General features: G+C 46.8%; 2 protein-coding genes across 3 annotated transcripts in view; one reads left to right on the top strand and one right to left on the bottom strand.

The window, feature by feature from the left end:
* Nucleotides 1-4,475, bottom strand: part of LOC119436204 (cleavage and polyadenylation specificity factor subunit 5-like) — a 33,418-nt gene extending 28,943 nt beyond the window's left edge. For both annotated transcript variants that reach the window (XM_049656233.1, XM_037702988.2), the window contains exons 1-3: nucleotides 4,250-4,475; nucleotides 3,885-4,085; nucleotides 2,191-2,254 (exon numbers count right to left, since the gene is read on the bottom strand). In XM_049656233.1, the coding sequence (XP_049512190.1) occupies nucleotides 2,191-2,254; nucleotides 3,885-4,085; nucleotides 4,250-4,437 (453 nt within the window). In that variant the 5' untranslated portion in view covers nucleotides 4,438-4,475. The remainder of the gene's footprint in view (nucleotides 1-2,190; nucleotides 2,255-3,884; nucleotides 4,086-4,249) is intronic.
* A 1,339-nt stretch (nucleotides 4,476-5,814) lies between these two features.
* The window catches only part of LOC119436202 (protein phosphatase 1 regulatory subunit 16A-like), a 328,401-nt gene continuing 307,801 nt past the window's right edge, over nucleotides 5,815-26,414 (top strand). Inside the window, exon 1 of the mRNA XM_049656213.1 lies at nucleotides 5,815-6,075. The gene's annotated coding sequence lies outside the window, so the exon portion shown is untranslated. The remainder of the gene's footprint in view (nucleotides 6,076-26,414) is intronic.

Genomic DNA, 26,414 nt, shown 5'->3' with positions numbered 1-26,414 from the left:
CACCACCGAATCTCATGCAATGCGAACTAGAAATTACAAGTTGCTCTCGATAATACTCGTCATGCGCACAAAGTTCGGGCAGGAGGCGGCTTGCGTGGCCTGCCACTTCACGCGAGCGGAGGCACCGGGCGCACCCACCAGCGTAACGTTTTCTTCGGAGGCTTCCGCGCTGCCACAGCTGACACCAGGGCAGAGCACATCAGCACAGGGACGTCTTCCTGTTCGCTCAAATCAAAATTCATGGTTGCAGCGAACGCGAAACCAATTTGCACAGTGCCAGCGAAGTGCGCGCGAACTGCATAAATTCCTAGAGTTCCTCGCCGAGAACGATAATCTCCGGGATTGCAACTTGCCGGTCGCGCTCAGCCGGGCTCGCCGGTGTGAACATCGGTCGCCTTCGGTCGCGAGTCCGCAAATGGTCGCACGACCTCCTCAAGTCGTCGGTGTGAATGAGCCTTTACTCCCGCTGACACCTTATCGAACGCAAAACAAGAAAATTCCCAGTGGTAATTCGGAAGCAAACATTTTATTTTTGACACACTGTTTACGCAAACAACTCATTTTTGTAGAGTGGCTCACAATCCGTTTATAACAAACCATTCTCAGTCATCGATGACGTTTTGCTATACGACGGACCTGAGCTGGTGTTTTTTTCTCACGAGAAAAAAAAATTGGTTTAAATTGTTCACAAACATTTCAAACAGAACGTTGTCAGCCTTATATAATTTTCTGCTTAGTGACGCGGCTGAGCTTCAGGTGCTTCTTTTCACGGGAAGACGCTCTCTCTTTGTTGATTGCCTTCGTGTAGGAGTGCAAAAGGGTGACAAAAAGGATTTTGTAACCTGGTTGGTAAGGCTGGGGCCATGCGGTGCACAGCCCAGTATGACGTCATTTTTGTGCAGGAAGGAGACAAGCTCTTGCAAGCTGTCACTGTGCAGCTTGTTGTAACTGAACCACATCGGACTGGTGGGCTAGTTGGTATGGCATTATTTACACAGTAGCGCAGAAGCACACGGACGGCAAAAGAAACAAACGGGACACGGCGCTGAGTGTTTGTCGAGGCACCTGTGTCTGTTAAACTTGCTGGGTTGATTTGTTCGTGCGTCTTCCTTCATTTCGTGCAGTGATATATATATATATCCGTTCTTGCGCAATGAACACTCAGTTATTAGTTTCTTTCCTGCCTGCTTCTTTCGCCGTCCGTGTGCTTCTGCGCTACTGCGTAAATAAAGCATTGTGGATTTCTCCAACCTTCCCACTAACCAGCAGTGCGTCCAGTTCATGGTTTACATCCTCACTGCTGAAGAGAAGTGTCAGATCGCCCCCTTCACAGTTGCCACTGGTGGTAGCTTTGACCAAATCGTAGAAACTAAGGCAATTCAAGGTGAGCAAAAATTGGGCAGCAGTACGATAGTAGCATCCAAGCACGAAACAATGTTTTTGCGCCATGAATACACATATAGACTTGCTGCAGCACAAACAGAAACGAGTAACTTCCCACAGGTCAAGGCGGGTGGCGTCACTGAAGCAGCAGAGCAGGCGCGACGTGTCAACGACAGAGCGCGCCCCCTCGCGGCGGCTTCAATGCGCCCCATGGGTGCTGTGTGCCGCTCATCATAGTTCCCCATTCTAGCCACTGTAACCATGGCACTTTCTGGCATGTCGTAGTAGTGGCAAATGGCTGTCATGCAGTGGTGCACTAGCACCAATGCATAGCAGGGCAAGACAGATGTAGTGGAAAGAGGCCTTCGCTGCAAAAGCGACCAGATTTAGGATACCTAGGATGGCAAGATAAAATGATCCTTCATGTAGAGAATAAGTGCACATGCTGTCACTGGTGCTGTTTGCATTTGACACTATGACTGTTGCAAACATCTATTGTGCCATGTCTATGCAACCGCTACGTTGTTCGAGACATAGCTGCTGTGCCGAGTACCAGCAAAGCAGTTATGGGGCGCTATACATCTTATACACATCTTTGCTATACACATCGTTTTCTGTAAGCAAAAATGAGCATGTAGTTTTCTATAATGCCCACTGAAGCTACGACAAGACACTCAATATTCCAGCGATGAGCATAAAAGGAATACAGGCTAGAAAAACAACCAAATGATTTCTTTTGGAATGTTGGCCGTCACATGGCTAAGGCAAGGAGTAATCTTGTAGCGATTACATTTTCTGAATACCCACCTCGGTCATGAGTCGTTTTAGCCCCTCCACTTCATCTTCTCCCATGTTGAGTTCTCCGCCAGGTCTACAACAGTGTAAAGGGATACATTAGTGCAGATGCAATGTGCGTGCATGACCTTAGCAAAAATATGCTCACAATGGAAACTCCTTCCCTGCCATGAATGAGCATAAATATCAAGAATCATAGATGCGCACCATATCTCATATTTCGTAACTTCTCTTAAATATTAGGGCAAAGACATCAAATCAAATGTTGTTGTTTGGCATCCCAAAGCAGCACTGGAGCTATGGGAGATGCCTTAGTGGAGAGCTCCGGATTGATTCAGACCATCCGAGGTTCCGCAACGTTCATCTAAACTTAAGTCAACAAGCATTTTTGTATTCCCACTGGAATGGGAGCTGCTGTGGATATGAATTGAACTCATGCCCTCATGCTCAGTAGCAAAACACCATTACCACTGAGCCACCATGGCAGATCAGTTTCATGGACAATAAAGAAAATTTGCAGGCACATAAATAGAGCTAGTTGGTCAGTGTGCCATGGTTTCATTTACACTAATGTATAAACAGCCTGGATCGCCAAACTCGCCCAAGCTACCACCTTTCTCAGGCTTGCCAATTAGCCTCATGAAGTTCAAGTGGCACACTCTCGTGAGCGAAGTCAGCTCGAGTAGCTACCCTCCCCAAAACAGAAGCCCTCTCGCATTGCCTCAACCATAGCCACCAAGAGACAGTCTGTGTCACCCCCCCTCCCCCCATATTGAAATACTAATAGCGTAACTATAAGCTGCTCCTTCACCTGAAGCATTACTGCGAGCCAGCCTAGTTGGAATCGATTCATAGTGAAACTTTGCGCTAAACAAATGGGGACACAGAAAGCACTCGTCCATGTGTATTCTGTGTCCCTGTTTGTTTAGCGCAAAGTTTCACAGTGAATCCTTAACCTGATCAGCCTATTTTCAGCAGCACTTTGGAAGCACTCTAGTCATGGCACCCATGACTAGAGCAGCTGCCCCCCACAGGATGATGCATAGAGCTGTAGCTTTAACAGATTGTTAGTTACCATGCGGTGTGACACTTGAAGCTTTAGAAAGACATTTGTCATACACTAGCAGCATGTTAAGCAGTCAACTTTTCAATAACTAAGGGATGCTGAAAAAGTTTGTTCAGTGTTTCAAGAGTTCAGAGGTGGTCATAGCGCTAGAAGACAACAAGAACGAGAGAACAGGACGAGCGCAGTCCTGTTCTCTCGTTCTTGTCCGTGTTTTCTGGCGCTATGACCACCTCTGATGTATCTAACCAACTAGCCCAAAAAGCCATACTTGTAGGTTTCAAGAGTGTTTCTTCTTCAGCGCATTAAGAGACAACAGCACCTCATGAGGCTCACAACAACGCCACAATGCCAGGAATATTAGCAAATTCAGTACAACGGGGCAGGTGACACCCACAATGAAAGGCCAGACAATTAAACGACGAGGTTTGCAGTTGTCTGCGTAGCACTTAAGGCGTTGAACTTTTATTGAGCTCTAACCACCGACTGAGTGCTACAAAACAGACATTTCTTGTGTTTCAAGAGAGAGAGAGAGGGAGAGAAAAAAAGAAAAAAAAAAAAAAACTTCCTCAGTGCTCCGTAAGTACGAGCTGGGTACGTTCGCAGACTCGACAAGAGCACTACCTGTGAGGAGACTACTTACAATTTGAAAAATGTGGTTCCAAGTTGTAATAGCAATACGTGGGGGAGACCATGCTCGTGGACCAGCAGGACACCCTCGACGGACCGCCGCATGCCAATCTTCTCGAACTCTTCCCGCATGCGTTGGAACCGCGCCGGCACAGAACTGTCTCGTTCATACAGCGCCTCTTTCGTGCCGAACGTATAGTTCGTGAGAGGATACCTTAGAGAAATAAAGCAGGGCCTTTACACATGTGCATAAGACCTTCAACACGCACCAAGGAGACAGCGATCAGAGAAATGAATCGTGTCGTTTACTCCCGTGGCACCTATTGTTCCGGTGCCCACAGTAACATGCCAGTATTACGAAGATGATAAACTACTCACAGGTTGACAGTTCGGTTCAATGTGAAGTTTAGTAGGTTCGACGGATTGGATCCCAAGTACTTTCCTGCGTACTGACTCTGTGGCGCGCTTTTGGGCCAGCCGGCTGAACCTGAGCGGCTTATATGCGTCGCCATTTTGAAGCTGCTCACAGACTCACGCGTCTGCCTTTTGGCAGATGCAACTTCCATGGTAGAGTGCAAACAACTTCTGGACGCCAGACGGCGGTACAAACTGTGCAAAAACCGAAACTGTTATGTTGCCACGTGCAAGCGCTTATTATTAACCAAGGTTCTAAATTTATACAGGGTCACTTGAAGACAAGCTAAACATTATAAGATGCAGTAGAAAATTGGTCTGTTTTTAGTGCATAAAAAATGTCGAGTCGAATGAGTGGCTGAATATAAAAATAAACTCTGCGCTCAACCAATAATTATAAAATACAAATTATTGCTCTATACATTAAAATAATAATTTTGAATAAAGCTTTACTTATGCGACGACCACACTACCTAACATTACTAACAAAAAAAAAAATATTTAATACCTTGAAAACTTGTTAAGAGATGGCGCTGTCAGTGGTAAACAATAGGCGCAACGGGACGCGAAATTTCCTATTACAGTGTCTAGAATATTATTCTATTATTCTAGGCACTGTAGTCCTATGGCGGTGCCGGCAATGTGTCCCAGGCTCACGCTGCTTTTCATGGTTAATGCTTAATGGCAGCGCTAGTGGCAGAACGGCAGGGGATGAAAATCAACTCGCGTTCTGTGTAGCCCTTACAGCCGCCGCAGAGAGTTGATTACTAGATCTTCCAGAACAGCTTTTACGAAACATTTCAGGTAAAGAGTTCACATGTCATGAATGTGACGCTGAAATATGCTCCCGCGCTCAGAGCAGCATCTTCTTGGGATACAAAAAATGTTATTTCAAGTTTCTTTAATCCTTCGAAATTACTGACCAAGCTTTACAAATGGTGCATCTGTTGGCATTACCTGTGCACGTGGCTCGGCGCGCCTCCGAGTCATCACATGCGTAATCATTTAGCTACCGATAGGGCGTGGGAGAACATGAAATTAAGCGCACTTATATTTTACGGATCATTGACCTTTTTCTTTTTTTGCTACACATGCAACTCGCTACTTTGATGACGTTTTCGCTTATCTCTGATTCGTTTCACTTATGATATCCTAATGTAATAATCAATCTCGACAGCGAACCGAAAATAGAAATTGTCACTATTACTTTTTTTCCGGACAGCCGCGATGTTGTAACCAATTATTTTTCGCATATTATGACGTGTGTAGAAATCGAGAAGTGGGCAACTGAGAAAAGCGGAATATTCTGTGACACTTGAAGATACATTTTTATCGCCATTATAAAATCAAAGTATTGTCATCTCATTTGCCATATGTCATCTCATCTATTATGATTATTAATGGGTATACCTTTCACTGACAGTGATTGGCGCTAGCAGACGCCGCCGCGCAGCGGTAGCAGACGACACAGCTTGCGCGCGGTTTTCGTCCGCTCAACCACCGCCAGATGACACCGCCGTCAAAATGGCGCCGCAGGCATTTTTCGGTACTGTATGAGTCGGTGGTCGATGCGGCAGGGTGGCTCGCGCTACTCCGTCAGTCGTTTCCTTGTGAGTTCGGCTCAGTCCGGTGTCAAAGTTGTCGCAAGAGTTGCGCCTGGTGTTTTGCGAGGACCGTGCGGCGTCGGAAGTGTGTGACAGTGTTTCTGCAAGCATTTGAAAACTGTCCGCGTCAAGTACAGTCTCTGTTGCTAACCCTAACAAAAAGAAACAAACGGCAGCGGCTCTTAGGTAAGTCTTGGATGAGAAGGGAGGGGGGGGGGGGGGGGGTGAGAAAACAAAGTTTTTAACTTAAGCGAAAAGTTACTTTCGGGAGTACTATTTTTTTGCTTGTCGCTTCGTGGGAACGCAGTGCGGATGTGCTCTCATAGTGTAGTTTTGTTCGAAGCAAAACGTTTCGAAAGTGTGCGAGCAGCGTTTGAAGAAAGTTCTGTGGTGGCAGTTGGGGAAGTGTACGTGCCGCTTGGCCACAGGTGGTCGTACGACAGGTATTGAGTTGGCTTCGTCAAGTCGCCTTCGCGCTTGAAACGGGACGTGGTTGTTACTATTTTTTCTGACTGCTATTTAGAAGACATCACTACGTGGTTACGGCAACGGCAGTGTTTTTCGTTCAGATATTCAAGCCTCCACTGAACCAAGCTGATGCGTACTAATCTCGCGTGAGCAAACACCGGATAGACCGCCCTTGTCGCTGCTTGTACGGCTTTCTTTTCCTGTGAATGATTCCGGGGCTGAGTAACGTGGCGTGGGCTCGACCGTGTTTCATTTAGCGTGGCGGCCAAGTTGTATCGGCGTTAGTTATTGGAGTTCTGTAGAACAAATGAAAAACAAAATAAAATATCACTTAAAGGTAAACACCTTTTCCGCGCAAACCGCCTAGCACTTGCCCTCTGTTCTTTTAATCCCATGGACCCATTTTGTTCCGCAGATACACAGGGTTTTCAGCCGGTGATATTCGCAAGGGGCTAGTGCCTTATCGCTTGGGTTCACGCGTGACCATCGCTATTGAGTGCTGCGCGCAATCGGTTTGCTTCGCGCTGTTGCTAAAACAAGCAAGCCGCTCTGTTCACTTGAATATGGCACCAAAGTAGATAAAATGCGCGAAAATTTTGTTTACGTGTAGGCGTTGATTGTTTTCGTTCGAACAGTGATGTTAGGAAAACCTACGGTGTAGACGTTATTTTGCCTGACTACAAGTACCACTGCAACATTAGCCGACGTCACTACTTCAGTATTCACTCCTAAATCGGTTAGATCGCCGTGCTCACGGCTCTGTAGCCGTGTAATCTAGCGGCGTATCAAAATGTAACCCCCCCTCCTCTTTTCTGAATTTGTCACCCCACCCCTGTAAATATGCGGTAAGCGTGCTGGCTGTTTAGTGCGATGGCGTTTTGATGCCCTGAGCGTGAAAAACTTTTGATGTACGCTGACCGAGTACGACAGAATAATATATAGACGCAGAGTACGCGCGACTTGTCGCATTGTCTACATGTTTTCTAAATAATCGGTACTTAGTTACATGTCAATCACTGCAAGAATCGGTGCTCAGCTGTGCACCGTTGTGCACAACTGAGTGCGTATTTTAACGCCTGAGATCGGGTAGAAGAGCATACTCTAGGCCCGGAATAGTACATTTATGGTAGTACAGTCAGATAATTCTACGGGATTTCAATAAAGCTGCCTTTCGATTTTTCTTTTTTTCAATTTTGTTAAGCGTTTTTTTTGGCTCGTCGCATTAGTGATTGGTCGAGCTGGCCATCGGCGACCACTCGCTACTGTGACGTTCGTCGAGGATGCATGGGCGAAAACAGACTCGGCTTCGCAGCACGCCGTGACTAGTATTGGTAAGTGCTTCACACGACGCTCGTACCGTCTGCCGAGTCCCGTCCCTGCGCATAAGAACCCTTGAGGACAGCTAGGGCTGGGGGCTGCATACATTTTGAGCATTTGGGACACCGTTAACGCCAGCAGTCTGCGCTGCTATTCCGCGACATTTATGACAGCTCGCTGATCTCGCGGCTCCACACCATTAGTGGCGGTATGCGCATCTCAAGGCCTGAACGCACAATCGGCTCTACCTTGCGGCTTACTGAGCCCACGTGTAGCGTCGTCGGACGGCGCCCGAGCGCCACATCGTGCTGTGCCTGGGGCGACCGATTTGGACGCACCTTCTCTGTCCGGCAGCACGGCGGCGATAGACAGTGTTTAGGCGCGGAAGGCCCGGCTGACATGGAAGGTTTGACTGGCCGTCTTTGGCGTTGCGCGACTGCGTTAGAATGGCGTATCCGCGAAATGTCGACGGTGGTAATGGTGTTCGTAGCAACAGCCCGAGATGGTGATGCCCTTGAATTTGACCTAAAGTGACCGATATGCGTTTTTCCATTGTGTGCACAGCAGAGTAGCGGTGTTTCTGCTGCTGCAAAGGTGTGCTTCAGTAAGCGCGCTCGGATTGTACCTGTCAGCTCGCCCGTTCACATGCACTCCGCGTTCCCTGTAGCGCCGCAAGCTCTTCTTGGACACTTGTGTAGGAAAGGGACGAAGTACAAGGCGTAATGGTGACTGGCTGCGAAATGAGCCCTCCCTTGATCGCCGATGGTTTTCATCGTATGTATTGTTCTCCTTCCATGTGTGATGAACCTGGAGTGGTTTTTAGGGAAATGAACGGGATGTGCTCTCTCGGTTGCCAAACTGGCGCCACCATCCCCCCCCCCCCCCTTTTTTTTTTTCTCCCCCGTCACGCTTACACACGGCTTCCCACGGCATACTACCGTATTATTACATCCGTCTAGTCCGTCTAGCGTGTGCTTCTTCTTTCTGGGGTTTTACGTGCCAAAACCCGTTCTGATTATGAGGCACGCCGTAGTGGAGGGCTCCGGATTAATTTTGACCACCTGACGTTCTTTAAGGTGCACTACTACAACGTGTGCTTGTCTACAGGACAGGGTTCTTGGTAGTGTGTCTTTCTGGAAGCTTGGTGTTGCCGTCATTGTTGGATCCGGATATGGAGCCAGCGCGACCAGTATGTGTAGATGTTAAAATGCCTGAAGCACTGGGAGAATCAAACAGCGCCTTCAAAGGAGTACGCCACTCAGTGTAACTGCTTGTATACGTATCGAACTGAAACTAAACACCGCCTGTAATGCACGAAGGCATACTTTCTTTTTTAGGCAACACGATGATCCATGTTTAAGAACGGTGTTGCCGATATTGTTGAGCGCTGGTGAGAAGCGACGTTGCGAGGCCCCGCGTGTTCGAGAGTCGGCACTACACGTCACGCGCGCCTCTGTCCCCCTTTCGCCCGACTAAACGAGGATCACCTTGGGAACCGAGAACCGCTGTGCCTACGGTTATTCGTTTCTTGCCCATAGTCTCGCTCGACTTCTTGCGACTTAATCGCGGGGATTTCGTTTGCGCGGCTCGGCTGCTGCTGCTCGCCATCAGTCCGCGAGTATCGGCGTCTGGGTCAAGAGAAAGCAGCCGGGAGTGCCGCGCCCTGCACTGCGTGGCCGCGTTTTCCTTGTTGCAGCGCGCGCATGTTCCGTTATGCAAGACGCCGTGCCTGATTAGGCCGGCGGCGCCGAACCCCCGAGGCTCCTTTGTCGGCGCACTGCCGCCGGTAATAAACGGGCGCCGACCAGTTTAGCGGTGGTATTGCCGCCCGCAAGTCTCCCCAGCGGCCGCTTTTGTCCCGCGTGGCGCGAAGCGTGTGCACGTGGCCACCCGCAGTGGCCATGTCGCGAGACGCACAGTTGAACCATAACATTTAAAGAAGCTGCGCGCTCTTGCCCCATGACAAATCGTCGACATGTACCGCGCATGAGTCACTGAACGATAACAGCGTGGTTTTCCATTTCCTCCGCACGAAGTCCTGTGTCGCCAAGTTGGCCAAGTGAGAGTTGTACTTGCGATTCAGGGGTGGGTTAGTCATGTCCCGTTCGTAAGATGTGCTTGTTTGTGGCCGGCGCATTAGCTGTCACCATTGGCCGGCTCGGCTTCTTGCATAGCGAAGGGCCAATGGTAATCAGATATCTCTAACGAAAAGGTATGCGATTTTCACACCTGGTTAAAAATGAGCTGTAATGTGAATAATTTTCCATCTATTTTTTGATTCTAGTCATACATCTGTGTGAGCAATGCGTGAACATAATTTGATTTCAGTATTTTTTCAGAAAAAAAAAAAAAAAAACGTTATTGTTTGCGTAACATGAGGCGGAGCAAAATCTTGGTTTTGAGAAAAACAAAAACAAATGACGTGAAAGAAAAAGCGGTGGGCATCTCTTCTGTGGCCGCTTCTAGAGTTTTCAAAAATAAGAAAATTGCACAATTAATACTTCTGGGCTATTTGCTTTGGTGTAGTTATCAGGACCACAGCGATTAGGTGACGGGGACAAGGACGGGCGCTATCATGCCGTCCGTCCTTGTCCGCGTCACCTAAGCGCTATGGTCCCGATAACTGTGCTGGATGCCCGTTTCAGTTTTCTTTAAACTAGTCCACATATCTCACCCGAGGTAGCAAATGGCGTGAGAGTAATATTGAATGTTGGTACCTCGCGCACAAGTTCAAAAGGCACATTCACACTAGGCCGACACGACACCGATTTTGGTGTGCCGACTGTTGGCGACCGCGTTTTCCGTCCTGTAAACTGCTGTCACCAACAGTCGCAGACCAAAATCGGTGTCTAGTTTTCACGCGACGTCACAGCGCCGTCTGCTAGCGGTCGTCCGCCACGTAGGAGCTCTGCAACCGATGCGCGCGTGAGCGCCGTCTGTGCAGTCTTTCGGCTTTGATTTTGCGAACTATCGCGTGGTCAATGACGACCAGGCGGATGGAATTCTGCCCATGTTTTGCCGAGCTGGTGGGCCTGCTCGTTACGAAGCAAAATCAGTACGCGTATGTGCGACAGTGTTGTGCGGCGGGACCGACCTGCTACCTGTTACGATGCATGCTGACATTGTCAGTTATTTGGTGCTGTCGACGAACCACGTACGGCTTACTGAAATGAAATCATACAGGTCTCTTGAGGCTCACAACTACTTCACAAACCCGCCGTGGTTGCTCAATGGCTATGGTGTTGGGCTGCTGAGCACGAGGTCGCGGGATCGAATCCCGGCCACGGCGGCCGCATTTCGATGGGGGCGAAATGCGAAAACACCCGTGTACTTATATTTAGGTGCACGTTAAAGAACCCCAGGTGGTCCAAATTTCCGGAGTCCCCCACTACGGCGTGCCTCATAATCAGAACTGGTTTTGGCACGTAAAACCCCATAATTTAATTTAATTTTTAACAACTACTTCACAAGTGGCCGCGCGTAAGCGGCATGACAGCAATTCGGCTCCCTCCAAGCGCGTCGTCGTGTTGGGCGAGGTAAGGTTACAAACATTAAAAAAATATATATTTGTAAATCCGTACTGCTGGAATAACGCGGTTAACACGGTACCCATTTGCATCAACTCGTTCGTTAGCTGTTCATTACGGCACCGTGCGCTGCTCACTGCTCCAAATGCTCGATCGACGCTGCCAGGCATTGTGTACGACGCAACATACCTTATTTCGCTATTCGCGTATACCTAAATACACACTAAACACAAATAATCCCAGAGGGGAGTAAATGCCTCGTCGCCTAGCGCATTCCCGAATGAGAGTTTAATATACTCCATTCATATGGAGTTTTAGTTAACTCCATTTCTCACAAGAGTTTTTATGGTGTCCAAATAAGAGTGAATTTACTTCATTTGTCTCGGAAGTTTTTACGGTGTTCCAATTGGAGTGAATATTACTTCATTTACGGAAGGGGTTTTTAGGTATCCTAATTGGAGTTAATATTACTTCATTTCTTGAGGGAGTCTTTAAGTGTTTAAATTGGAGTGAATATTACTTCATTTCTGGAAAGTGTTCTTGAGGTGTTGCAAATGGAGTAAATACCAATCCATTTCTGAAGACAGTTTCTTGAGATCCTTCAACATTATTTATACTTTTTTTTTCCTGCAATGAATTGAAGCAGCAGCTTTCGTGCCGTGCCTTTATGACACTTATTAATGACTGATGAAGTAGTGCAGATGCTATGTTTTGTGTCGGTAACAACCTTTACCATAGCTTATTTTGTTTTCCACCTTCCTAGTTAGATTTTGAATGTATTTATAAAACTTTACTGGAGACTAATATAAAATTGAATTATAGCAAGAGCATTTATCTACCCATCTAACTTCCCTTTCTCGGCTAGTCAACTCTGTTCAATAACGTAAATCGAAACGCGAATTCAGCACAAATAAAACGACCGCATTTGCGCTTTCACGTACGCGAGAGTATGTGACATTCACAAGGTTCAAGTTGGCACGGCGATTTTTCTTTATACCACTAGATCATTATACTTGACAGGATTATATTCTCGCCTATGTATTTCTTGTTAGCATTTCAACGCACGTTATGATTAAATGAAGAAAATAAAATGCGGTTTTCCGGATAGCGGTATAATGTATATTTTATTATCTGTAGGCATTACAACATCACACGGGACACAAAACATAGAGGGAAACACAGAATTTTAAGAAAAGTACGCGTAATAAGAGCATGTTGCTTGAAATGATAGATATCAATTAACAATAATATAAAGCATATACCATACATCAGCAAGGCCAAGAGTCCAACATAACGCACATTCAATAAACAAACGCGCACGACAACAACACACTGCTGATGTACTGATAAAAGGAAGCGCGGACAACATTGAATGACAGAACGATGTGCAGCCAACTGTAACAACAACTTAATTACTCGAGTGAACCATACAGACTATCGCTCTTCTTAACTTGGGGGGAACCACATTTAAAACAAGACATGTAATCCACTTACAAAAAAAAAAAAAAGAAAAACAGCTTAACATGGCAGCCGACCTACACACTTTTGCAAACGGTTTTTACTCAATATGTGACATTGTGAGAAGTCCGTAGATAATCCCTTATTTCAAAATTGGATGGAGCTGGATTCTTCCTAAATTATTGAGGACAGATGTCAACAAGTGAACACGCCCAAACGACACGTACAGAAAATTTGACTGCTGCCAAACCGACGTGCAAGTTTATGATCGCGCCCATTGACCATACCACTTTTAGGGTGCCTGAATGGCATCCTCCGCGCCGGGAGAGGGAGAACACGCAGGCACGCTAGCGACAACGGACACGCCGCATTACGGTGGGGTCAGTGTCCACAAAACCTGTCAAACGCCTGTCGGAGTGACGAGAGACGGCGATTGTTCTCGCCTCCCCAACTTTCTTGCAGTCCCCATGCTTCGCGTCGCCTTGGAATTAGTGGCGCGTCTGTGCCTGCCTGAGCGCTGACCGATGTCAAAACCCGGGAATATAGTTTTGCTGCAAGCGGTGCTGCAGCAAAACTATATGCACACGGACACACATGAAAGCTTTCATGCGTAAAATTTCACGAAAAAGCAGTGACGTACACACACAGTAAAAACGCACGTGCGCACACACGCGCACATACACTCAAGCAAAGTGCACACGCGCCCTTTCCTCCCGCACTTTCACCCAAGCACAGACACGCTATTTTTTCGTCATAATATCGGCCCGCCCACTTTCTATAATAATAATAATATCGTCATAATAACGGACCGCACTAATGGCATTCTCAGCTTAAAGCGACTTGCTAAAGAAAGCGTTAGCGCCACATTAAAGGCACCTCCTTCGATACGTGTAACACGTAACGCGACGGCCGAAACGTTCAGGCTCAGCTGGTTCATACAGCATCGACTGCCATTCTCGAACAATATTATTCTGGCACGCCAAGGCGTCCACTAGAGCACAAGTAAACGCCGCAACTCCGAATGCAAGTACCACTAGCTATCTGCAACGCTCACGAAAAATCGTTTCACCACGTTCACCACGTTTCACCTGAGGTGACTGATGCGAGGTTGGCTCCGCTGGACGAGGCTAGTCGGGCGTGCGTGAATGACATGGCGGCTGCCCGGCCTAGGGCAGGTGTCGATGGATGTTAGGCCTAAAATCACGTCTTCATGCCGTCGTCGACGAGGCGGTCGGAATCTATCGAGATGTCGTTGCTGCCACGGTGACGGCAAAGGCTTGTAGAAACGGCCGCTGATTATCCAAAGTAGTATCCATGAGTTGAAGTGCACGAAAGAAGAAAAAAATTGCAGAGCCGTATAGGACACGACTGTGCCTAGTATGCGACTGCCGCTCTAGCCTCGATTTTACTCCATTTACATATGAGATTTCTCGTGAGGAAGAAAACTCCATTTTAAGACTGATTTTACTACATTTATGAGTGTTGGGATTGAATTCACGTTTTTATATCGAATACGTTCCCGCTGATGAAATAAGATTTGGCGCCGAGTAGTTTAAAAACGTTGCGCGTCGTATCTCTTACCTATGCGGCCTGTAAGTTGTGTTTACAGTGCACGGAGGAAATACATTTTCACTCCATTTCACGGCACGAGGTTTTCGCACTGATAAACACCATTTTGTAAATGGAGTGATATCAGGTCATTCCGTTTTTTTTTCCTCCATCATTTCGGGAAGGAGGTAAAATCATGGTTTTATGCTCTTTTACTCCATGGTGATGGAGTAAATGTATTGGGCGATGGAGTTTTAAAAGGTATTAAACCATAGAAACCCCCATTCAGGCTTATTTGTGTTTACAGTGTACGGCCTTCTGTAACTCTGGTTAAATGTAGGCGTAAAAAGTAGGTTCTTTGCATCTTTATCCTGTTTATGCGAGCGAGCAAGAGACGCAGACGCTCCTCCGACAACACTTTCGTGCGCTCGAATTGTCGAGTTATCACTTTCGGCAAGCAGTACAGCCCGGTTCCTGGCTCCGTGTTCGCTTTCTGTGCGGCGGACTTGCCTCTCGCACTGCAGCCGATCATGGCACACATCGGCATTGCCGACGCTGTACCATATGAGAACACGCACAACGCGAAAGTATCGCACCCGGCACACGCAGGAAAGGCCGGCGCCAGTAATGGCGGCCACCTATCCCATATGCCCCGGTTCTGACGTCCGTGAAAACTATGTATAGTGTGAATGAGCCTTTACTGGAATTCAAGTGTCTTTCTTCTGGAAAAGAAATTCGGCCTATATGAGAGGTTAAGACGTGAAATGGAGATGGTCGACAGTGAAGCATGTACAGTCTGTTTCACACTTAAGGGAAAACTCGGCGCACCTTGCAAGGCGCTCCGAGTTTTCCCCGAAGTGTCCTACAGACTGTACATACCTGTCAATCTTCCCGATTTTTTTTAAAGTTTATAAATTCGAGCTCTTTTTTACGATTTACGAATGTTTCGTTAAGTTTATTTGCAGTTCGCGAATAATCCCCGCCACGGCGGTCGCATTCCGGTGGGGGTGAAATGCAGAAAAACCCATGCACTCAGATTTAGGTGCACGTTAAAGAACCCTGCAGGTGATCCAAATAAATCCGGATTCCCCCACTACGGCGTGCCTCATAATCAAATGGTGGTTTTGGCACGTAAAAATCCCATGATTTTTCTTTACTTCGTGAAGTTTTAAAGGTGCGGAAGATTGGGGCGGTGCAAGATGACGAAAAACGCATACAAGGGAACATTTTTAATAGTGTCCATGTCGTCCTATTGTGGCAGGACTAGTGGCCGTATGCTATAGAGGGGTACTTCGAGCAAGTTAATTCGGAGAAATTCCTTAAAGGGCAACTCCGGCGTTATTTTTTAAACATACTCGAATATTGTCATTTTCAAATGACATTGACAGTCCTGTCACGGGCAGGCTGGTTCAATTTGCTTAGAAACTCATCAATAATTTTATATAAACAATAAACGTGGTACCGAAACAGAAACGGGTAGCTGCTTTTTGTGACGTCTATACGATTAGTCGATGACGTCAGAACATACATTACCGTAATATAAACACGTGGTGCTAACGGCAAAAAGCGAAGCTGGCGATGTCTTCTGACGACACGGGTAGCTTTTCCCGCTCCTTTCCAGCTAGACAGCGGCGATTTCAGCGACGATATGAGCGCCGAAGGATCGCCGTTTGCTTTTGACCCGCCGCGCGAGGCAGCTGAAGAGCCCCGAGCTTCAACGCATTGCGCTGCGGCAAGACGACCAGAAGCACCGGTTATCGCGTCTCTCAAAACGACGATTGTCGGCCGTTGTCTCCTAGAAAAAAGGAGCCAGTCTCGCCGTTTCCGAGCGAAGTGGCGGTGTAGTCTCTGACGTCACAAACACCGGGTGGCCAATAAAATGTCATACATTCGTAGGCATGAGCCGGGGGAACACACAACCAATCTTTAAAATTCATTTTCAGGAAAACTAAATGACTCGCAGTCATATCGTTTGGCACAGATAATCGCAGTGCAAGAAAGAACGCATATTCAGAATTTTAATACGGTCAGCGGACATCGAAAAATCTCCGGAGTTGCCCTTTAAAAGCAGGGCGAAAACGGCTACTATAAGTTGCCGGTAGAGTCAGTGATATAAAAATTAATATTCAGTCTAAAAGTAAATGATCGTTAATAAAGCGTGCGTGTATCCCATAAAAAGGTGTGTGCTCAGAGCAAACGTGTCACGGCCACGGCAATTTTACAAATTTTAATGTCCGCAGGCAGCTATGTATCTAGCAAGAAAAGTTTCACGAGCGACCCTACAAATCTTACGCACGCCTCACCCTAAATGGAAAAAAAAAAAAGCACATAAGCCCCGTGCGTTCGCAGTATCGTTGCTCATAATCGTCCCCAGTGTATCTACGCGAACGGCGGTTACTGCAAATGGAGGCTCGATCGTGTTCATGCGGGCACGACGTAGCATATTTATCAGGTGGCGGCAACGGTGCTCCTAATGTGGTATGTCGCATTTATATTTGAACTTTTCGCAGCGATGTTATGCTTGTATTAAAAAAAAAAGTGCCGCGTAGCTTTTCCTTCTTTGCCATTTAGGTCATGGCGAGCGCCTCCAGAAGCTTTATGGGTATACCTTCGCGTATAGGCTAGGCCATCTGGAGACCTGGGGCCGTATTCTAAAACAAAGATATTAGCAAAATTGGATGAGCTGGTTGAGCCCTACGTCATTCAATTTTGCTCAACCAGCCAATCAGCGCGCGCCTGAAGGCGAAAGGCGAACTATCGCCGAAGTGGAACGATTCAGAATACGTCCCCTAGCTGATGCATGCGTTATCGTCGACAGGTACTACCCTGCGGCAAGAAATCGAAGCTTCATGCGCCGACGCCTCTAAGGAAGCTCCCCCCCCCCCCCCCCCCTTTTTTTTTTTCTTGTGCAATCAACAGCGCTTCAAACAGCGTGGGCTTGATTGTACAAGCTGTGTTCTTCGGGAGCGCGCTCTTTTACTTTTAAAATTGTTGCCTTGGAAAAATGGTTATTTGTCATAAATTATCTTAATCTCTCGTATATACGGAATTTTCTTTCCTGATGAATACATTCTAATTAGTTAGATTCTTGCATGCGAGATAAGAGCATCCAAAAGTAATCTCACACCAAATAATGCCCGGGGTGAGATTTCTAGACTCGTTTATAGAAAACTGAAGCGGGTGGCAGCACAAAACATTGCTTTTAAATTCGCGTGTTGTCTCACTGAACACTCAGACTTGGCAGGAACCGTCTCGCATGTTATGGCAGCCTGTAAAACAGCCGGTGTTGCAGATATGGAGACTTCAGTTTATGCACCTGAATGGATCCGGCCGCGTGCGTTTCTTGGAGTGATGACTTCGTTGGCAGCAGTATGCGCAAAGCGTTGTTTTCCAAGTCAGAGGTGGCGACATGCTGACGCGTTTCTGCTGGATCAAATCAAATCAGTTTATTTTCATCTCAAGGATGAGGGCAGGCTCGGGATAAAAGTGACATTAGTCACTTGAGGGGAGCCCGAGCCTCCCTGATACATGGGAAGCATTGAGGACAGACGAACAAAATTCATTCATAGTAAGAAAGGGTTAATATTTTACAAGTTATAATACACACAGATTCATCACGAACTGAAAAGATAGATTCCTTTACGGTTAAATTACACAGTACATGAGGACAAATTACAATATACACTGAAAGTTTAGTTAGTGATAAATAATATTGCGTTGATTTCATGATAAACGTGCTTCCCTAATAACACGTGTGCCACATTCTTCAATTATTATCCTTTTTTTAATTAATTTGTCTAATAAAACAGGAACAGTGAAGCGAAGCATTTGTCGGCCAAAGTGTGTTCTGCAGAATGGAATGATCCAGTGTTGTTGGTGACGAGTAGGGTATGGGATAATGTATGGTTCTAGTTGAAAAATATCCAAAAAAGCGCGATTGCTATTGAGCAGGGATATTTTATATCTTATTGCTAGGTAATACTCGTAAAGCTGATGAATTGGAATAATGTTAAACGGTTTAAATAATTCACCCGTGTGCGCATAATAGTCAACATTAGCAATGTGCCTAATCCCTTTTTTCTGTAGTTTGTATAGTCTATTAATGTTCGTTGCTGTTGTACTTCCCCATACCAAAAAACAATAACTGACATGCGATAAAAACAAGCTGTTATAAAGTGTTACCTTAACGGAAACTGGAAGCCAGGAACGCAGTCGTGCAAGTATACCTACACATTTGGAAATACTGGCTATTAACTTAATTTGTGGTTCCCCATGACATTATACAATTAAAAAAAAACACTCCTAAAGTTTTAACCGTCTCTACAATTTCAATCGTCGCACTACCTAAGCGTAAGGCATCACCTGGAGAAGTAATCTGCATCCGCGAGTGAAAAATGACAGCTTTTGTTTTTGATGCGTTAATGACTAATGAATTTTGCTCACTCCGTGCATTTAGGCTCTCTAATGTAGCATTGATAAGTGTAGTCAATCCACCCATATCGTACCCAGTGAAGAAAATGCTAGTGTCATCGGCATAGATTATATATTTAGGTTTATCACTAATTTTTACAATATCGTTGATGTATAGGTTAAAAAGCAGCGGCCCTAAAATGCTACCTTGTGGTACCCCAGTGGTTATCGGCTCAAGGGAAGAGAAGTAATTGTTAATTTTTACACATTGCAATCGGCACTTAAGGTATGATTTCAAGAGTGAAAGTGGGATGCCACGAATACCATACATTTCTAGTTTTTCAATTAAAGTGTAATGACAGAGACGATCAAAGGCCTTGGAAAAATCTACAGATTCCAATGCAGAGTTTATCTTCAAAAGATTTTAGAATTTCTTTTTGGGCTAGTAAAGCAGTCTCAGTGGACCTGGCCTTTCATGAAACCATATTGTGATTTTGTTATGTGAAATTTCGTGCAAAAGTTTGACTCTTTTAAAAATAATTTTTTCAAAGCCTTTTGAAAATGTCGGTAATATAGAAATGGGGTCGGGGTAGTTCGTAAGGTCATTTTTGTCTCCTTTTTTATATAGCACAGTGACAGCAGACGTCTGCATTTGTTTTGGAAAACAGCCTGTTGATAAAGACAGGTTATAAATGTGAGTGAGCGCAGGAGCTATGATATGGATTACATGCTTGATCGGAGATATCTGAAAGCCGTCTATGTCACACGCGCTGGTGTTCTTTAGCGCAGAGAACGTCAAGACTATTTCTTAATCGTCGGTTGGTCCGAAAAAAATGCTGTTTGTTTCTGTAGTCTCTGCACGAGTTACCGTTGGCTGTACAACGTTTATGAGAAAGTGGTTAAAATTTTCGGCAAGCTCTTTAACAATCTGGCCATCTATTTCCCTGAGCAAATGGGTGTCCCGTGAAGTAACGTATTAAGCTTCCTCCAGATGTTTGCATTCCCATTGCAGCAATCTGGATCAAATTGTTGACTTGAATAATTTCTCTTTTCTTTCCTAATAAACGCCTTTACTTTGTTGCGGAATTCTTTAAATGTTTTTAGGTCTGATAGGGTCTCTAGTTTTTAAAAACCTTCTAAAAAGTTTCGTTTTCTTTTTGGTTATTTTTAAACATTCATAATTTATCCATGGTTTTCGATTTTTACGGCATTTTTTTTACAACCTATTCTTTAAAATGCTTAAGATAAATTTGTTTAAGGATAGCTATGAATGTCTCGGAGGCTGAATCTGCAGTTATTGAATGGTAGACTGTACTCCAATCTGTTTGAGAAAGACTTGTGCTAAAATCAGCTAAGGTAAGAGGCGTGATGTCTTCAACTGTTCTAGTCAGTAACTCCGTGGGCTTTTTGGTAGCACTGTCTGTAATAAAATAAAGTGTTAGGTGGTCGCTCATATCGCAACACAATACACCTGACTCCACGTTATCTTTGTTTATGTTGGTAATAAAAACATCAATTAAAGTTGCCGAATTTGGTGTGATACGTGTGGGGGTATCTGTTACTATCTCGTAACCATTTGACACAACCGTAGCCACAAACTCAGTTACGAGGGGAGAAGACTCCAGTACGTTGTTGTTAATGTCACCACCAAGAATGAGTCTTAAGTTGTCATTTACGTAATTGAATAATTTTTCAAGAACACTGGTGAAATTATTTACTGATGAATCAGGTGGTCTGTATATGACAGAGTAAACGTAATTTCGTGACGTTAGAGTTAAGCATTCAATGTCAGAATTAATAAAAGAAAATTCTGGTTCCATCTGAGAGTCTACACCGTTCTTTGTTAACATGGCAATGCCACCACCTTTTTTCTTTGTACGGTTGAGGAAGTAAGTGTTATAACTATCTTGCCTGTAAACCTGGTCTTATAGAGTATACCAAGTCTCCGTAATCATTATAATGTCAAAAGTAAAAGAAAAGGTATTAAAAAAAGCAGATAGTTCATCTTCCTTGTGTCGTGCTGAACGAATGTTTAGATGAAAACAGCAGTTTGTCGCGAAAGCGACTTGCTACAAGATTGTTGACGTCACGAGGTGATACCGCCATTGCGAAATAAAAGATGCACCACAACAGCGCACAGCGATTCTAAGCAATCTTTTCAATGTCACATGCTTCACGAATGTGCAGAACATGCGAGTTTTCATCTTTCCGCGCAAGAATACGCCCATCATTCGTCCACACAAACTTCCAGTTTGCTGTTTTCTTATTAGCTATTGCCATGCCAAGAAGTTGCTTTAAAGCTGGGCATAAGTGTTCATTGATGAACACAGGCGTGTTAGAGGAGTGGCCAAGATCGAGATGCGCATTTTCTTTGCTTTTTGAAGCACCGAATCGCGTTTGGAGCGGCTCTTGAATTGCACTACTATGTTCGGCATTGAAGTGGCATTTTTTGCAGGTACACGGTGACACTTTTCAACATCTTTCGAGATGGTAACATTTAACAGTGCGCCAATCTCGTGAAGGGTACTAGGAAGGTCCTCATCAGCAAGTTTGGGTATTCCCTTAATCTCAAGGTGTGTGGATGACCGCATATGGCGTCAAAATTTCAATTTCTCTCGCCTAATTAGCGTCCCGTTTAGACTCAGGTTCGGTATGTCGCAAAATCACCACAACAGGCTAGAAGAGGTTAATTTGCTAAATCATAAGTGCGTGCAGATATGCGCCCGGGCCGTCGTTGCGGCGCCATATAACCCAAGGCACGCGCTGGCACTTGGTCGCAGCTCACGACGTTATCGGGCAGCGCTTGCATGTATTTGCGCTTATCGCGGGACAGCCGACGGAAGCTGATGCTTGGTCGTGTTTTGATAAGGAAGCTGCTGTGTATATAGTACAGCACGGCGGCGGACAAGTCACGGGGCGTACCTAAAGTTTAATGCCAACCAACCGTCATGTGCCGCCGCGGGAGGAGCGCTTTCGAAAGGATTGCGATTTCGTTGCCGTCCGGGGATCGATCGGGGCTTAGTCTTCACCACGGCCCCTGGCCGCATTTCGGGCGCTTCTTTCCCTCGGTCTTTTCAACCTAATTTGCGATCCGAGAGTGGAAAGAAAAGGCAAAGCGACTTGACAGATGGCTACTAATGATGACTTCGCCCGGCAGCGCGCCATCCGATTCCCGAGGGACGGAGCGCGTCTGCCCTTTGGCACCGAGCGTTGTGCGTTTCCGCTTTTGCAGTGTATAGTACATGCTCTCATGGCGTTGCGCTGACTGCCGAAGCCGCGGCAACGCTCCTGTGCCGTGCTTTGGGTGCGCGGTAAAGAACCCCTGCAGGTGGTAGCCCCCCACTATGTGCGGCATGGCTGATGTTGTTTTGGGACCCTATCGATCAGCGGTGGACGGCCTCAACCAGAATCCGCTAACGTAGCTGTCACCCGCTGGCGCACGCGCCTGTGCATGCTGGCGGGGGAGACGCCGGTTCTCTTGAAGCGGCTGGCAGCTGGACGGGCGCGCCGAAACACCTGCTCGCTCGCGTGAAACGGGGCCACCTCTCTCGGAGCCACGGGAAGCGTGCTTTCCGCCCACGCGGCCCATGCATCCGGCAGGCAGCGGTCGCCGAGCACGCGATGACCAGCGCGTTTGCTCGTGGCTCTCCGTTTGTCGCGAACCCTCGCGAAGAAATGGGGCGCGCCGTCTCCTCGGCGGGCTGCGTGTGGGGCATTTCCTTTGAGAGAGACCGTTGTTCATAATCGTGACGGCACCGCAGAATTTGCGCTTCACCGTTGCACATGTGCGCGCCATTTCGCTGCTGGTTAGCGTCTTTGATCGGTCCTTTCTGCGATCTATCCATTTTCGTCTTCCGGTGCGGCCTGCGAAAGTCTGAAACAATCTCAAAATGGCCGGCAGTCTGCCTCGCCGCCGCATGTGCGTCACTGTATGGGTGACAGAAGGGATCGGGCTGTGTGTGTGGCTTTCACCCGGTCGTCTGCCGACGCGAGTGATGCGCTACGCGCCCGCTTTGGCGCGCATCCCGCCGCCCCAGCTTTCTGCGGGGCGCACGCTTGGCGTCGAGCTGCCGGTTGCACGAATGAAGTGTGAGCGACCGCTGTGGGCGTTTCTGGCGTCGCTGTCTTTCGCGATACGCGGGGGTGTTGGAAAGCGGCGTTGTAGGACACAAAAGGCGCTCGGCCCCATTGCGGACGTCGGGCGATGTGCGGTGCTCCATCGATCCGATGCCTGCGGTCGTCCCGGTGCGAAATTTGGCCATCCCACCACGCTCTGGTGCGTCGGGCGCAAACGAGTTTCTGATACGCCGCTTTTTTAGCGCCCGCTACATCCGGCAGCTCGTCAAGAAAACCGAGTCAGAAATGCGCGATCTGTCCGCGTTTGCGAGGGATGGCGTGGGGGCGCTCACGGGGAGGAGGGGCAGCGCGCACGGGCGGACTCTTCCAACAGTAGAGTGTTTTAGTTGAGCGTATTTACGGTATGCTTCGCGCTCCGAGTTGACCCGCTAAGCCACAGCGAAGCGGCGGGCGATTCTCACGTTTTAGTTATGCGTGTAGCGTAGCGGAGCGGACCTTTCGTAGTTGCAGCGGCCTCTGACTATATTCCGCGTAGGGAAAAAAAAAAAAAACGGTTTGTTACTTTGACAAAATAAAACGTATATAACTTATTTGTTAATGAAGTATCTAGACGGGTGCTTGTAATGCGTTACCGGTATATTTTATCGAGTGGAAAATAAAGGGTCGACACTTGGTGAACGCCACGTGATATCCAGCGAGGTTACATTCTGAATCCCATCTAATCCTTTCTGACGCCAGTGCGGCGACGACGTTTTGTTAGCTGTGCTGGTGCCTCGATGCAAGGTGCTTCGATGAAGGCGCGAGGGAGGGCGAGTGCATCGCCCACCTTCGCTAGCGAAAGATGGCAGCAACGCTCCTCTTAGGCAGCTTGTAAGCGGACTGTGTTTCTCGCTCCGCTAGCCCGCTCGCGGCTAAGCGGAGGGCGCATTCGTGCTTCCGCCTGCTCAGCAGCTAAACGGACCGTAAAAACGCTAAAGCTGTCTAGTGTCGTAGCCGGCACTGCTCCAGCTGACTCGCTCTCTGCGGCTACACAGCAGCTCTTCGAGAGGGTTGTCGTTTGGTGAAGAGTGAGCTCGTGTCAGGCGCGCAGTCCCTTACGGGGATGTACCGCACTTTTTAATGACCCATTTCATTTTCCATTCGTTTCGTCCATCATTGGCATAATCGCCGATATAGCATCGTTAACAGCTTTCAGTAGAACGGCGAGGGGCAGGAGTAGAGCGAGACGCGTTGTCGTAGCAAGTTGACACACGCGGATACTGCGTTAACTATTGCCTCTTAGCAGTACAATTGTATGAAAGCTTTATATACGGGGTGATCATTAAGCCTTACGGAATTTTTGAAAATTGTCTGTTGCAGACAACATAATCTACTCCTTCAGCCGGATTGAGAGGTGGACATTACTAGCACGAAAAATCGACACATATTAAACTAATTAACAAAAATTAACTTCTTAATGAAATAGTGTATGGCACATACTTAAATTTGCGAATTGTAGCCGGTGAGTTTGCAAGGTGTATCCACTTGCAATGAATTTCCAGAATGACACCAGTTGGGAGATATGCGCCATCAAACTCGCTGTAAAAATGCACTGTTCCACTTAAACAAAACGCTCTTTCGTGCATTGAAGCACAAAAGTAATTGGAACGCCCTTGTATTCGGTCCCACATATTGGGAAATATCTCGGAACAGGTGGCATCTTGGTTATTCATTTCAAGTGGCGCCTTGCAATCTCACCGGCTACAATTCGTAAATTGCAATGTGTTGAAAGGAAGTAATTCAGAACTTAGTGAATTTTTGTTAGTCGAATATGTGTGTGCAATTTCTCGTGCTAGTAATGTCCGCTTCTTTGAATAATCCAGCTCAAGGACAAGAATGATACCATCGGCCACAGGCGATATTTATAAATTCCGTAACACTTAAAAATTGATCACCCCGTATATATTGACCCTTTTCGCGGCGATCCCGTGGGCGCTGCCATGTTTGGTCACTGACGCGTCCATTCCTTGCCTCAACTGCCTCCGTTGGCCCCTTGTTTACAATGGAAGTGTATGACGCCGGCGCGGCTTAGAAAACCTCTGTTTTCGGAGGTATCGTAGACGGTGACTAGGTGCAGGACACGAAACTTTGATCACAGCTTCAGAGAACATGCAACAGCGCTTTCGGAGCTGATTAAGCTATGTCCAAACGGCGCAAGCAGCGTAATATGGTGCTTATTCTAAAAGCGGGGCTAAACATGCATTCCAAGCTATTCAAACATTCCGCTCGTGAATTCACTCAGGATTAGTGTGTTTTGCTCTTTGTTCTTTATTCGACAAGTATTTTGAAGCAGTGGCTTGTCAGTTTCTGACTAAGTGAAGTTCCTCGGTCCGGCCACTATCTGATTATTTTCTGCCTAATCGCTCGCGGGTGTGCTCAGTTCCGATAGATTTGTTCTTGCTGCGCACAAGGCTTGAAACGTAGCTGTATTGTACATTGTAATACCTTGTAGCAAATATATATTACAGCAGCTAGTAACTCGCTTACTCTTGCGGACCTTCACGAAACATTCAGCTTCGACCATTCGTGCACCATCGGTGTAGTCGGTCATTTATTGTGTGTATACAGTGCGCATATATTTAAGTGTGCGCCCATTCACTTATTCTTGATACGTCAGCGATAGAGTGGGCGTAAGTTTTCCTGCCATTTGGGACATATGTGTATAGATAACGTGAGTGAAACTTACTGTGACAGGAAATTAAGTGGCGCTACTCCCTTTGTCATTGTTTAACGAGTGGTACTCACTCTTGCCGACGTTCTGGGGATGAAGCCCTTTCTTTGAAGGTTAGCGATACAAGGCTGGCAGATGAGCAAACTTATGTATCCTCGAGGAAAGCCGTACATCTCGAAGTGCCAGTAACATGTTCGGACAGTTGCAGCAGCGGTCCGCGAACTTGGCCACACACATTCATTCCGTTCCTTAACATGCCTGTCACTATTTTTGCAGCGAACTACTACACACGTCGTCAATCCACATTATTCAATCTATCATGATTGGAGCACAGTGTGTTAGCAAAAACTCGGTTGCATTTCCGACAACTGATCGCACAGAAGCAAGGCAGAAGCGGTAATGGTTTCGTATTCGTGCGCAGTCGCTGAGGAGAGGTATGGCGCGCCGCCGTGAGCGCCATCTCGGTTCTCAAAAACAAACTGCTCCGCGTAAAGGGTCAATACCGTGTGTATCTGCGAAGATTATAGCCAATTTTTAGAAATCGTTTTTGGCGGATAGCAGAAGCCTTGAGCTGGTCTACACGAAGAGGCTGACATTACTTGCGCGAGAAATCGAAATGCATAATTGACTAATTAACAAGAACTCGCTAATTACCTACGGTGCATATTGCATTTCACAATATGTAGCCGATGAGACTGTTAGGCATATCGATTTTAAAACAATCCTATGTGGATGACAACATTTTCAAGATATGCGCCATCAAACCTGCGGTAAAAATGCACTGTCGTTCCACTTCCCTTTTTGTAGCGTTAGCTACACTGGCCTAGCCAAGCCCGTTTCGCGTGGCACATCAAGAGCCGTGCTGCGCATGCGCAAGGATCAGTGATGTCACACGGCTTGCGCACCGGAGCCGGCACCTCTCGCGCACTCCGCCGCCGCCGCGCGCGACTCACCGCCGCCGGTCTGCGCATTCCAGAGGAGTGACGTCGTAGTCGTGGTAGACGCACTGG

The sequence above is a fragment of the Dermacentor silvarum genome, chromosome 1, assembly GCF_013339745.2.
Source record: "Dermacentor silvarum isolate Dsil-2018 chromosome 1, BIME_Dsil_1.4, whole genome shotgun sequence".
Lineage (NCBI taxonomy): Eukaryota > Metazoa > Arthropoda > Arachnida > Ixodida > Ixodidae > Dermacentor > Dermacentor silvarum.
The sequence above is the reverse complement of the archived record's forward strand: the minus strand, read 5'-3'. Positions and strand labels throughout refer to the sequence as shown.